The 12032-nt window shown below is 35.8% G+C and overlaps 1 protein-coding gene across 5 annotated transcripts in view; it reads right to left on the bottom strand.

The window, feature by feature from the left end:
* The window catches only part of LOC123552781 (afadin-like), an 89605-nt gene that overhangs the window by 61688 nt on the left and 15885 nt on the right, over positions 1 to 12032 (bottom strand). For all 5 annotated transcript variants that reach the window (XM_053540830.1, XM_053540832.1, XM_053540833.1 and 2 more), the window contains exons 3-4: positions 11180 to 11274; positions 6364 to 6637 (exon numbers count right to left, since the gene is read on the bottom strand). In XM_053540830.1, the coding sequence (XP_053396805.1) occupies positions 6364 to 6637; positions 11180 to 11274 (369 nt within the window). The remainder of the gene's footprint in view (positions 1 to 6363; positions 6638 to 11179; positions 11275 to 12032) is intronic.

Genomic DNA, 12032 nt, shown 5'->3' with positions numbered 1-12032 from the left:
TATAAATTTATAAAATTTACTTCTTAAAGTTTTCCCCACTTAGACTTCATTTTTTACTTTTTGTTTTTCATATTCACTTGCTCTAACCTAATTTATTGAGATAAAAGATTAACACCGACCCAAAATTTTACACAATCATAATTTGTTACACCTTAATGTTACTCTGAACATTTTGAGAAAGCCCCCCATGTTGACGAAACTGTCATTTTAGACAACATAAGACATGTAATACCTGTATCATGTCATGCATATCCACCTCTATCTTACAGCCTAACTGATAAATTATTACTAGCCGAGACATACTTCCCAAATTTATATTTCTGCTTTATAAAATATAAGTGTGTGTCATATATATATATATGCTTTATAAAGAAGTGTTTAATGTGGATTATATTTCACAAAGAGAATGAATTACCCAATCTGACGGGCTTCCGTTGCACATAAAAGTGATAATTCATACAGTAAACATAAACGTTCAGATACAATCAGTTTAAAAAAGTTTTAGTGTGTAAAAAAAAGATGTATTAACCAAATAAGTGATAGTAAAAAATAATAAAACAATGTAAAACTTCTTTTGAAGGACTCTTTTAACTGGATGCAAGTTAAAAACAATGTATATTATATTAATGCAGCACTATTTTGACATTTGTTTTAATCCAGCTTAAGGTCAGCACAACAAAATAACATTTGAAATACTCATTTTTTTCAAAACCACAAATTTAAACAAGACTCGTGTATGCTGTATCTCTAGATTATAGTCAAAACTTTGGGTTTTGGAGGGCGTGGGTTTAAATGGGGGGGGGCCCCCCCCCCCCCCCCCACCCCGTGTGGTGGGGTGGGGGGGCATGGGGCGGAGGGCCATATATATGGGTGGGGGGGGGGGGGGGTGGGGGGCGGGGGGGCTTTTTTTTGGGGAGTATCGGATACCACGTCTATTAAGAGACCACTTGCATTCAGAGACCATATTTTCATGTCCGATATATGTTGTAAAAGAACAGATTATGCTGTATAGAGACCAGTTGCATTAAGAGTCTTCCGCTGGGGGATTTCTTAATGCAAGTTATACAGTAAATATTATGTGCAATTTTAATTTAAGTTCATTATTTATATCAAACTGTCATAAGACACTTAGCCAAATCTGAAAATTTCAGTTTTTTAACTAAAAACTTTTCAAATTACCTCCCTTTTATTCATAGCATTTTTCAAAAATTCAATAAATTTCAAATTACCTCCCCTTATTGAAAAGATTTACAAAAGTGCATCAGAGCAAATCCTACCCAATTTATATTGTGTGTAAAAGGAGAGTCAATGAGTGTGAAAATGACAGCGATGACCACTTGTTTTTACTATCTGGACATCCATCAATATAGACCAGATAGCCTCAAGCTTTTTGTCCAGTCAATGTGATACATTTATGCCCCCTTTATATCAATTTAAGTTCCCATATATACAAATTTATAGACAGTATAGAACATGAGAGTGTTCGCTCTAATTAAATACTGACAAATTTGCATACCCATAAAGATGACCAAAATGGGTGCAGTTTTTTATGAATGTCGCATAAAAGTCTGGCTTTGCTTAATGGATGCAATTTTAAAGAAACTGAAGATTTCACTTTGCAACAGTAGGAACTGGGTGATATGAATGAACAATCAGAGCTTAACACAGATCTATAGACAAAGTCTGGGGAAACTAGGATGTTGCATCTTCAGTTTTACATTTCCACAAAAAAAAGACGAAATAATCCAAGGCTATGTTGAAATAAATACATTAAATTTTTGTTGCAAAAAACACTTTTACTTAGGTTCTCAGTGTTCTTGGATTTCATGTTTCCTCACAAACCAGTGCAAGGCGCTCAAACACTTTTAAACCTTTCCGGGGGACTGAACTCTCGATTTTACAATTCAAAGTCCTGTGTTCCACATTAGTACTAAGTGGACAAGATGGACTAAAATTCAGTATTTCTTCACAAGAGGTCTGCAATCATAAAAGTCAAGTGACTCTTGAAGATATGAAATAAATAAAAAATACAGCTTTCAAGATTATAGCCCAATCTAGCAAAGTGAGTGAGAAAAACCACTTGTATTTTATCTGTGTAGACCACTCAAAGTAATGATTTACGTAATTACATTAGACATTGTTTATCCTATTGTATATTCCAAATTCCTCTCTCAGGTTATCAGCTGGACTGTAATTCTAGATACTGCAAGTGAAGTTATGGTAATTAGTCAATTTGGAGTAAGACCCGGTTTACACCTCAACAAATTTCAAACTATTCCTGCAATTTGTAACTTTAGTCATTTAAAAAAAAAATCAATATACATGTATCAGTATTTCCAGTCTTTAAAAATACTTTAAAATGGTTCATCCAACACTGTTGTTAAAATTTCTTTTTCACTGTTGGTTTACAAGAAGTTTTTAAGCAGGGACAAAATAGTTTACTGAAAATTTTCTTAATTTCACACAACAGCATGTCTTAATGAAGTTATTCATTGTCTTATAACCCAAATTCTGAAATTGATTTAGCTTGTGTTAAAAAACTTCATGTAAACAGGGTTTCAGTATTATACCATTGCATGACAAGACTCCATTATGTTATCTCTATAACATACAAATATTTTTGTCTTCCCTTGAGAAATTTGCTTTTACTATGCTCTATTTCTGCTATGCTCCCAGTAGATTATAAAAAAAACAAACTATATCACAGTCTAAGTGATATTCTTAATTCTGTTTTCTTCCAAAGGAAAGAAACTGAATGAATTCTTAAGAACACAAGAAGAGTGACAACTGGGCTGTTTGTTTGTTTGTAAGATTGTTTGGGTTTAATGCCGTTTTGCAACAGTATTTCGGTTACGTGAAAGGCGGCAGTTACCTAACCCAGTGTTCCTGGATTCTGTACCAGTACAAACCTGTTCTCCGCAAGTAACTGCCAACTTCCCCACATAAACATGAACCAGAGGTGGAGGATGATGATTTCAGACAAAATGCTTCTATCTTATCTTCACAGAGAAAACCATACGCCTCGTCCTGGGATCGAACTCTACGAACTCCGCAATCGAGATCTATGCTCTCCTACTGAGCTCAGCAGGTGGGTGCATGGGCTATGACGTCCTTTGCGTAAGCAACTAACTGGTTTATTCCACTAAACATCACGATTGCCCCTCAGAAATGGCAAAGAGTACATTAAACAAGTTTCAAGTTTGACACATTTGAGAATTATTATGATAGGTTTGCCTGAACTAGACATTATAATAAAGTTATTTGTTTAAGATTAATTGGCATACTGTTATACAACATCGAGAAACTTGTACTTGTTGAGCGAAAATTGATTAAAACCGTTCTTTTCAAAATCAGTGTGGCAAATAACCTATTTCATTAGATTAGGTGATGCAGAAAATGCAATTTATACTTTAATATGGGGAAATGAATCACTCTAACGCTCATGTTTACAGAGTACACTGCTATCTTTGCATAATGTATGCATTACAATTTTGGTTCACTGGTAATCTGACTAATTTCAACCATACTTTGCTAATTACCTTAAAACTATGTATATTATTGATACATAATTAGATCAGGTAGGACAACCTTGGCTGTTTAAAATGAAGTCTATATAGGTAAATCAATTAGGACAATATTTTGAAGGCGGGTCAATCAATGGATTTCACAGTGTATCCATTTATCTTAAAGTACAATCGAATTATTCTAATCACTTCATCTAATCTAGAGGTTAAACATGACTTGTTTTTATTAGAATATAAAAAATCAATCTAGTTATATTACTACAAACCATTTAACATCAATATTCAAAGCGTAATACATTATCAAAATCAAATGTCAAATAATTGTATTTGTTTTATAAATTTACTTTTCTATATAACTGACCAAGTTTCATGAATTTTAAAGTAGTGGATGGCTGTCAAAGTAGTAAATCCTGGTGTTCCAAAATTTCAGCAATACCAGAATTCTAATAATCAAAAGTAACTGAAAACACCCCACAGAGAACTTAAATTTCTTCAAAAGCTCATCTTTAGTAGTTTCAGATTCTGCGGCTCTTCACACTATAGATCTAAGATCTGAGGAAGTACCACTACTTGTAAGATTCTCTGCTTTTCAATGATTATGGGCAAAAAGCATCAGTGGGGATATTCTCATGTTGCTATACAGCTAGCTGCTTATTTCTGTCAGACACAACAGGTCTTTGTACAATATGTTCTATGTATTAATCAGCTTTGTCACTCTGGCATTTCTACTATGACACTAACATGCACTAGAGGAACAGAAATAAATGTAAGGTGCTCTTCATCTGAAGCTGTAAATATCAAAGAGCTGATAACAAAACTACAATGAAAGCAACAAAATGTCATTTTCGACTTCAAGGGAGAAGTTGTTTACACTAGTCCAATTAATTCCATTTCTTCTTTTAATCAGATTGAGCTGACAGACTGATAAGCCCTATCTGGCTGACAAAACGCAGGTGAGGGGTTAGTTTTACACTACAACAGAAAATGACGGGCCAATTAATGCCATGCACAATTTATATTTATTCAGAGGAACAACAGATCTCAATTATATTCATGGCCATTTGATCAGTAACTGATCCTTTTAACCTCTGTATAATTGCTTGTAGGTAATATAGTCACAGGGCTTTTTTTGACATCCACTGAATCTTTGGGATAAATTTAACTTGGACATTCAGATTATTGGAAAACTACTACAAGTATTTGAATAGGTACTTCCAACCTTATATGCCATAAGGATTCTTATTTTCCAATGTTTTTAGGAATTTTCCAGCCTTTCATTAATTTCATTGATGTATAAGATTAAGTGATTTACATTGTCAATGGTCTATTTTTGGTCCACTATCTTAAATAATTAATATGATTAAATAATAGATCACTTATACTTTCATGGTGTCACATGACATGCCCACTCTCTGATATGACAGAAATATTTCTAGCTTCATGTATATAAGTATTCCATTTTCTCAACTGTCTTGACAAAGTTCAAGTCTAATGATTTTGTTCCTACAATAATTGTTATTGTTCAATGACCTTAAAAAGAGAAGTATTTCTAATTATCTCCAATATTTATATACGCACCAATTATTAGTAAATAATTTGCTAATAAGTCTGGAATGATAACACATAATCTCTCTGACAAACAAAATTAATCTTTATGAAAAGGAATGTGACACAGAATGCTTTACATATTTCTACACTAAAATCTAATCTCCTTTTTTTTTATTTACTGTTTTAGAAAGGTTTGTTAGTTTACCAATCTGCCCAAATTAACGTTTGTGTATCACCTTCCTTAATATCCACCCAGGTAATTATATCTATGTGATTTATCTATTCAAATCACTGAACAATTAAACAAGGTACTTATATATAAAACAAGGTGTACTTCATTGCAACAGTGCACCTTCTTAAGGCAATGCTTAAGCAACTACAAGAATTTGGACCCAGTTCTTAAGCAGTATGTCCCTGCACTTTTCTGTGAAATTTGATCAGCAAGTGCATATTCTTTCTAATAGAAAAAAGGCTAAATCCACCCACAAAAATATAAAAAAGATTCCTAAAATATGACTTTTCATGTTCTAAATCATCATTTTCATTTATCATTTTACTTTTATAACACTCCAGGCAGGAAAAAGACAAGGTCCTAATTAATCATAAACAACAGGCTCATCATTATGCATTATCTCGTTAATCTAATCATGCCAACCCTAACAAAACAGGGTCATACCTGGTGTACAGACAGGGTCAACTTCTATCTAAAGGGAATGAATTTGTTGCTATTTATTTTAAGGTTAAGTTTGCACCCAATATGAGTGTGTTTCAGCGAACAAGTGCTTAACTAAGGTATTTTATTATAAGCTTTTGCTGAGATGGTGAAAAAGGTGGCAGACAGGCTTAATTCCCTGTAAAAAAATTTGACTTTAATTTATTATGTTGGCAAAAACTTTTGTTATGGCAATATTTAACCACCCTCTATGTAGGAATAAACCATCTGAAGTGAGTATTTCAAGACTGAGAGCAAAAGGTATCAGCTACTCACACTGGTTGGTTTAAGAACCTAGAAGGTTCTAAACTGTCCATGATGAGAAGAAATCGTAAAAGACTAGCTTTTAATAGTAGTAATTTTTCCAAAACCTTTAACGGCTCTTAAGCTGGATTTTCCGGAATGCTATTTTTCTGTTTAATAGGTTTGTACCATTTTGCAGTTATAATTTATCCAACTTTATATATTCAATTTTTTCCAGGCATGGGACGCAAGAGTCCATTAACCATGTCAACTTCAAGCAAGCTTTTGCACAATAAGCGAACAATTTTGTATAAACTGAATACCCAGTGGTCTTACCTTGACCGTTCTGTCCATGGAACTGTTGTAATTTTTTCTCCAATTTCTGCTGCCTTCGCCGCCTCATAACTGCCTCTGGGTTTGAAATACTCCTAGTAAAGCTCGTCTCCGGGGCATCTGTATACAACTGCTGGGCTACACCACCATTTTTATCTACATTTTCTTTGTTCATTTTTCTTTCTTTATCTGCCTTTTTCTTTTCTTTCTTTTCCCTCTTAGATAATTTCCGTTTGAAACCTGGAGCATTTTCTTTCTCTGGGGCAGTAGTGGCACCCTAAAATGAAGTATTATTAAGTATAAATTCATTTCATTGTAGCTCTTCCAAGCAAAGAAAGCATACAAAATTTTAAAAAAAACTAGAAAATGCTTTTGTAAAAAAGTGCATGTCTCCCCCAATGCAAAGTCCTATAGGCAAGAGGTTAATAGGGGTCAGGAGCGAAAGTCAAAGAGACACTGATGGTTGGCTGCAATAGGGATCATCTACTTGGCATGTCCAGTCATCCCGCTAAATTTCAACACTCTTGGCCTAGTGGTTCTCAAGTCACTGTTCAGGCTCCTGTGACCTTGACCTTTGACCAAGTGACCTCAAAATAAGTAGGGGTCATCTACTCTGCATGAGCAATCATCCTATTAAGTTTCAACATTCTGGGTCAAGTGGTTCTCAAGTTATTTCCAAAAAATGATTTTAAATGAACAGGCCACTGTGACCTTGACCTTTAATAGACTGACCCCAAAATCAATAGGGGTCATCTACTCTGCATGTTCAATCATCCTATTAAGTTTCAACATTCTGGGTCAAGTGGTTCTCTAGTTATTGATCGGAAATGGTTTTCAATGTTCAGGCCCCTGTGACCTTGACCTTTCACAGAGTGACCCCAAAATTGTTAGGGGTCATCTACTCTGCATGAGCAATCATCCTATTAAGTTTCAACATTCTGGGTCAAGTGGTTATCAAGTTACTGACCGGAAATGGTTTTCAATGTTCAGGCCCCTGTGACCTTGACCTTTAATGGAGTGACCCCAAAATCGATAGGGGTCATCTACTTTGCATGTACAATCATCCTATGAAGTTTCAATATTCTGGGTCATGTGGTTCTCTAGTTATTGATCAGAAATGGTTTTCGATGTTCAGGCCCCTGTGACCTTGACTTTTGATGGAGTGACCCCAAAATCAATAGGGGTCATCTACTCTTCATGATCAATCATCCTATGAAGTTTCAACATTCTGGGTCAAGTGGTTCTCTAGTAATTGATCGGAAATGGTTTTCAATGTTCAGGCCCCTGTGACCTTGACCTTTGACGTAGTGACCCCAAAATCAATAGGGGTCATCTACTCTTCATGGCCAATCATCCTATTAAGTTTCAACATTCTGGGTCAAGTGGTTCTCTAGTTATTGATCGGAAATGGTTTTCAATGTTCAGGCCCCTGTGACCTTGACCTTTGACGGAGTGACCCCAAAATCAATAAGGGTCATCTACTTTGCATGGCCAATCATCCTATGAAGTTTCAACATTCTGGGTCAAGTGGTTCTCTAGTTATTGATCGGAAATGGTTTTCAATGTTCAGGCCCCTGTGACCTTGACCTTTGACGGAGTGACCCCAAAAACAATAGGGGTCATCTACTACAGCAGCCCTACAATCCTATGAAGTTTGAAGGTTCTAGGTCAAATGGTTCTCCAGTTATTGCTCGGAAATAAAGTGTGACGTACGGACGGACGGACGGACGGAAGGACAGACGGACAGGGCAAAAACAATATGTCTCCTGGGGGAGACATAATAATAATTAATAGGTTATTCAGAAACAAGAGATCACAGAGTGATCTTGGCGCCCACCAATGTGCCATTTTTGAGTGTTCCAAATTTCAAGACTTACTGACTAGCTCAAGGTCAAATTTCATTTCCGTACACAACACAAATCTATGCAAGTGGTCCAAATTTGAAGGCTGTAGCTTGAGAAATGTAAAAGTAGGTCACTAGGTAAAAATCAAGGTCAAATTTTACTTCGGAATACAAAACTATGCATGTGGTCCAAATTTGAAGCCTGTACCTTCAAAAATGTGAAAGTAGGTCACTAGGTCAATGTAAAGGTCAAAGTTTGTTTCGGTACACAAAACTATGCATGTGGTCCAAATCTGAAGGCTGTAGCTTGAGAAATGTAAAAGTAGGTCACAAGGTCAAAATCAAGGTCAAATTTTATTTCGGAATACAAAACTATGCATGTGGTCCAAATTTGAAGCCTGTACCTTAAAAATGTGAAAGTAGGTCAGTAGGTCAATGTAAAGGTCAAAGGTCATTTCAGTACACAAAACTATGCAAGTGGTCCAAATTTGAAGGCTGTAGCTTGAGAAATGTAAAAGTAGGTCACTAGGTCAAAATCAAGGTCAAATTTTATTTCAGAATACAAAACTATGCATGTGGTCCAAATTTGAAGCCTGTACCTTCAAAAATGTGAAAGTAGGTCACTAGGTCAATGTCAAGGTCAAAGTTTTTTCCGGTACACAAAACTATGCATGTAGTCCAAATTTGAAGGCTGTAGCTTGAGAAATGTGAAAGTAGGTCACTAGGTCAAAATCAATGTCAAATTTCATTTTGAAACAGGAAACTATGCATATGGTCCAAATTTGATGCCTGTACCTTCAAAAATGTGAAAGTAGGTCACTAGGTCAAAATAAAGGTCAAAGTTTTTTCCAGTGCACAAAATTATGCATGTGGTCCAAATTTGAAGGCTGTAGCTACAGAAATGTGAAAGTAGGTCACTAGGTCAAAATCAAGGTCAACTCATGTCAAGGTTCATCTTGCCACTCAAAAATATACATGTGGTCCAAGTTTGAATGTTGTAGTTACTGACAAGAACATTTTAAAAGCTTTTCCCTATATAAGCCTATATGAACCATGTGACCCCTGGGGCGGGGCCATATTTAACCCTAGGAGGATAATTTGAACAAACTTGGTAGAGTACCACTAGATGATGCTACATTACAAGTATCAAAGCCCTAGGCTTTGTGGTTTGGACAAGAAGATTTTCGAAGTTTTTCCCTATATAAGTCTATGTAAACCATATGACCCCCAGGGCGGGGCCATATTTGACCCTAGGGGTATAATTTGAACAATCTTAGTTGAAGACCACTAGATGATGTCACATACAAAATATCAAAGCCCTAGGCCCTGTGGTTTTGGACAAGAGGTTATTCAAAGTTTTTCCCTATATAAGTCTATATAAACCATGTGACCCCCAGGGCGGGGCCATATTTGACCCCAGAGAAATAATTTGAATCATCTTGGTAGAGGACCACTAGATGATGCTTCATACCAAATATCAAAGCCCTAGGCTCTGTGGTTTTGGACAAGAAGGTTTTCAAAGTTTTTCCCTATATAAATCTATATAAATTATAGAAATAAACAAAGGGCCATAACTCACTCATAAATTGTTGAACCAGTCTGATTTTCAGGGGGACACAACTAGGGTACCAATACATCATTCTGACAAAGTTTGGTCAAAATCCCCCCAGTAGTTTCTGAGGAGATGCGATAACGAGAAATTGTTAACGGACGGACGGACGGACGGACGGACGGAATGACGGACGGACGGACCACGGACGCAGAGTGATTTTAATAGCCCACCATCATCATGATGGTGGGCTAATTAAAAATTTCTTGATTCTACATAGCATATAATCACACCAACATTTATGAGTCTTCCAGCTTTACAATACAACAGTTTCCCCTCCACATAATATTTCACTGTTTTATCAATGTCATATTTCACTCTGTCATTACTGGTTAAGCACAGATTGTGATGAAATTTTGCAATAATGTGCATTCTACATTTACAAATAGGTCAGCAAAATTTCATTAGCATAAATCTGCTATAAGCAAAGTTATGGCAACTTCAATATTTGCCATTCTTAAGTCTATAAGTTTCAGACTCGGATGAATATGGGCCCTGAACTTGAAGATATCAAGTAACATTTAGACAGCTACAAATTCATGTCAAGAAAGAGTTCCATGAAGGTGAGATTAGAATTGTCAGTATGATGCAAATTTAGTAACTAATGAACCACCCTGCCAAACCCCTAAAACCACAGACAAGCAGAAGTGCCTTTTTACTAAATGAAGACAGACTAATTGTTGTTCAGAGGTTGTTGTCCCACAAGTTCTAAGGTTCTACTGGGAAATAACATATCTTCTCTAGAATTTTTTTTCTTCAAATGTGGTGGTGTAAGGTGACACTTCCAATGTTACAACAGTACTGCTACATATTCAGACTGGATACCTTTTACACTAATTTCCACTGAGACATATAATTCACACAGTCATTCACATTTCATTACATCTCAGCTCTATAGAAGCTGGAACTCAGAAGCATAATACAGAGGGTTCAAGTAATACATTCACATCACAGAGGATAATGGTTACAATAAAATGCAACTGAAGAAAATTGGCTTGTACAGATTTGATTTAATTTATTTCTCTGTTGCCTTTGTTCGGTTTGATATCACATCAAAACAATTTAGGCCAATATGGCGACTTTTCCAGCTTTTGGTGGTGGCTGAAGACCTTGGGTGCCCGTCTTGGCAATATTTCAGAAATTGGTGGGTACTGGAGTAAAACCAACTGCCTTTTGTAAGCCTACCGGGTGGTTTTCTCACACCACGAATTCAGAAACCCAAGCGAGGTTCTGAACCCACATCAGCAAGGAGCTGGTTATTCAAAGTAAGTCATCAACCTTAACCACTGGGCCATGGAGGCATTCAATTCATTTCTCTAACAGTTGGCAGCTGGCAGGATAATGTTTGTTACTCTTGTATTACTTACCTCCCTACGGAGCAAAAATCTCCCTTCTCGTACATCTTTTCCCCAGTTCAATTGCACATACAATATTCTTTCATCATCCAGCAGTTTCCTCTCCTCTGTAAATATTAATACAATAAAATTAGTGACAGTGTTTGTGTGACAAAAAAAAGGACACCAGTCCTCAAAAACTTACTTTTAATAGTTTTGTATAATTATATGATTCACATTTGTATTTCTGCATAAATTGCATAAATAAACAAGAGCTGTCACTATTGCAGGCTGTCTAGCATACCCTGACAAAAAATTAGGGCTAATTTTAGGGCAATTTGTACAAAAAAATAGGGCTAAAATTAGGAATTTGGTACAATTTTAAGGAAATTTTAGGGCTAAATTTAGGAATTTTCAAATTAAAATATGGACTTTAAAGACCATGTAATGTGCGTCATACATGTGATAAGTTCAGAATCCCAAAACTGGAGGATTGCCATTTTTCAGCTGGAGTTGGGGTCTCAAAACTGGAGGTTTTTATCGACATATATTAAGCGCGCGGACACATAACTTAGAGGCAAAATCCAACATTTTTGGCCACACAATAATGTATATAAGTCTACACCAGAAGAAACAATCCTCATAACTCTTGATCTGAATTTTGACAGAGTTATGCCACTTTTTAACTTCAGTTTTTTTGTTAAAGTTTTATATAATGTCTAATATCTCTGTTACATACAAAGCTATTGCCTATTATGCCCCTTTAACTGGCAAAACTTTAATTCAGAGTCAATCACTGAGAAAAGTCGAGCATGCTATATTACAGAAGCTCCCTCTTGTTCTAACTTTAAACTTTCTTAACAGATTAAATTTGTAGAAACAAAGT

This window comes from Mercenaria mercenaria, chromosome 4 (genome assembly GCF_021730395.1).
Source record: "Mercenaria mercenaria strain notata chromosome 4, MADL_Memer_1, whole genome shotgun sequence".
Classification (NCBI taxonomy): Eukaryota; Metazoa; Mollusca; class Bivalvia; order Venerida; family Veneridae; genus Mercenaria; species Mercenaria mercenaria.
This window is presented reverse-complemented; position numbering and strand designations above follow the sequence as displayed.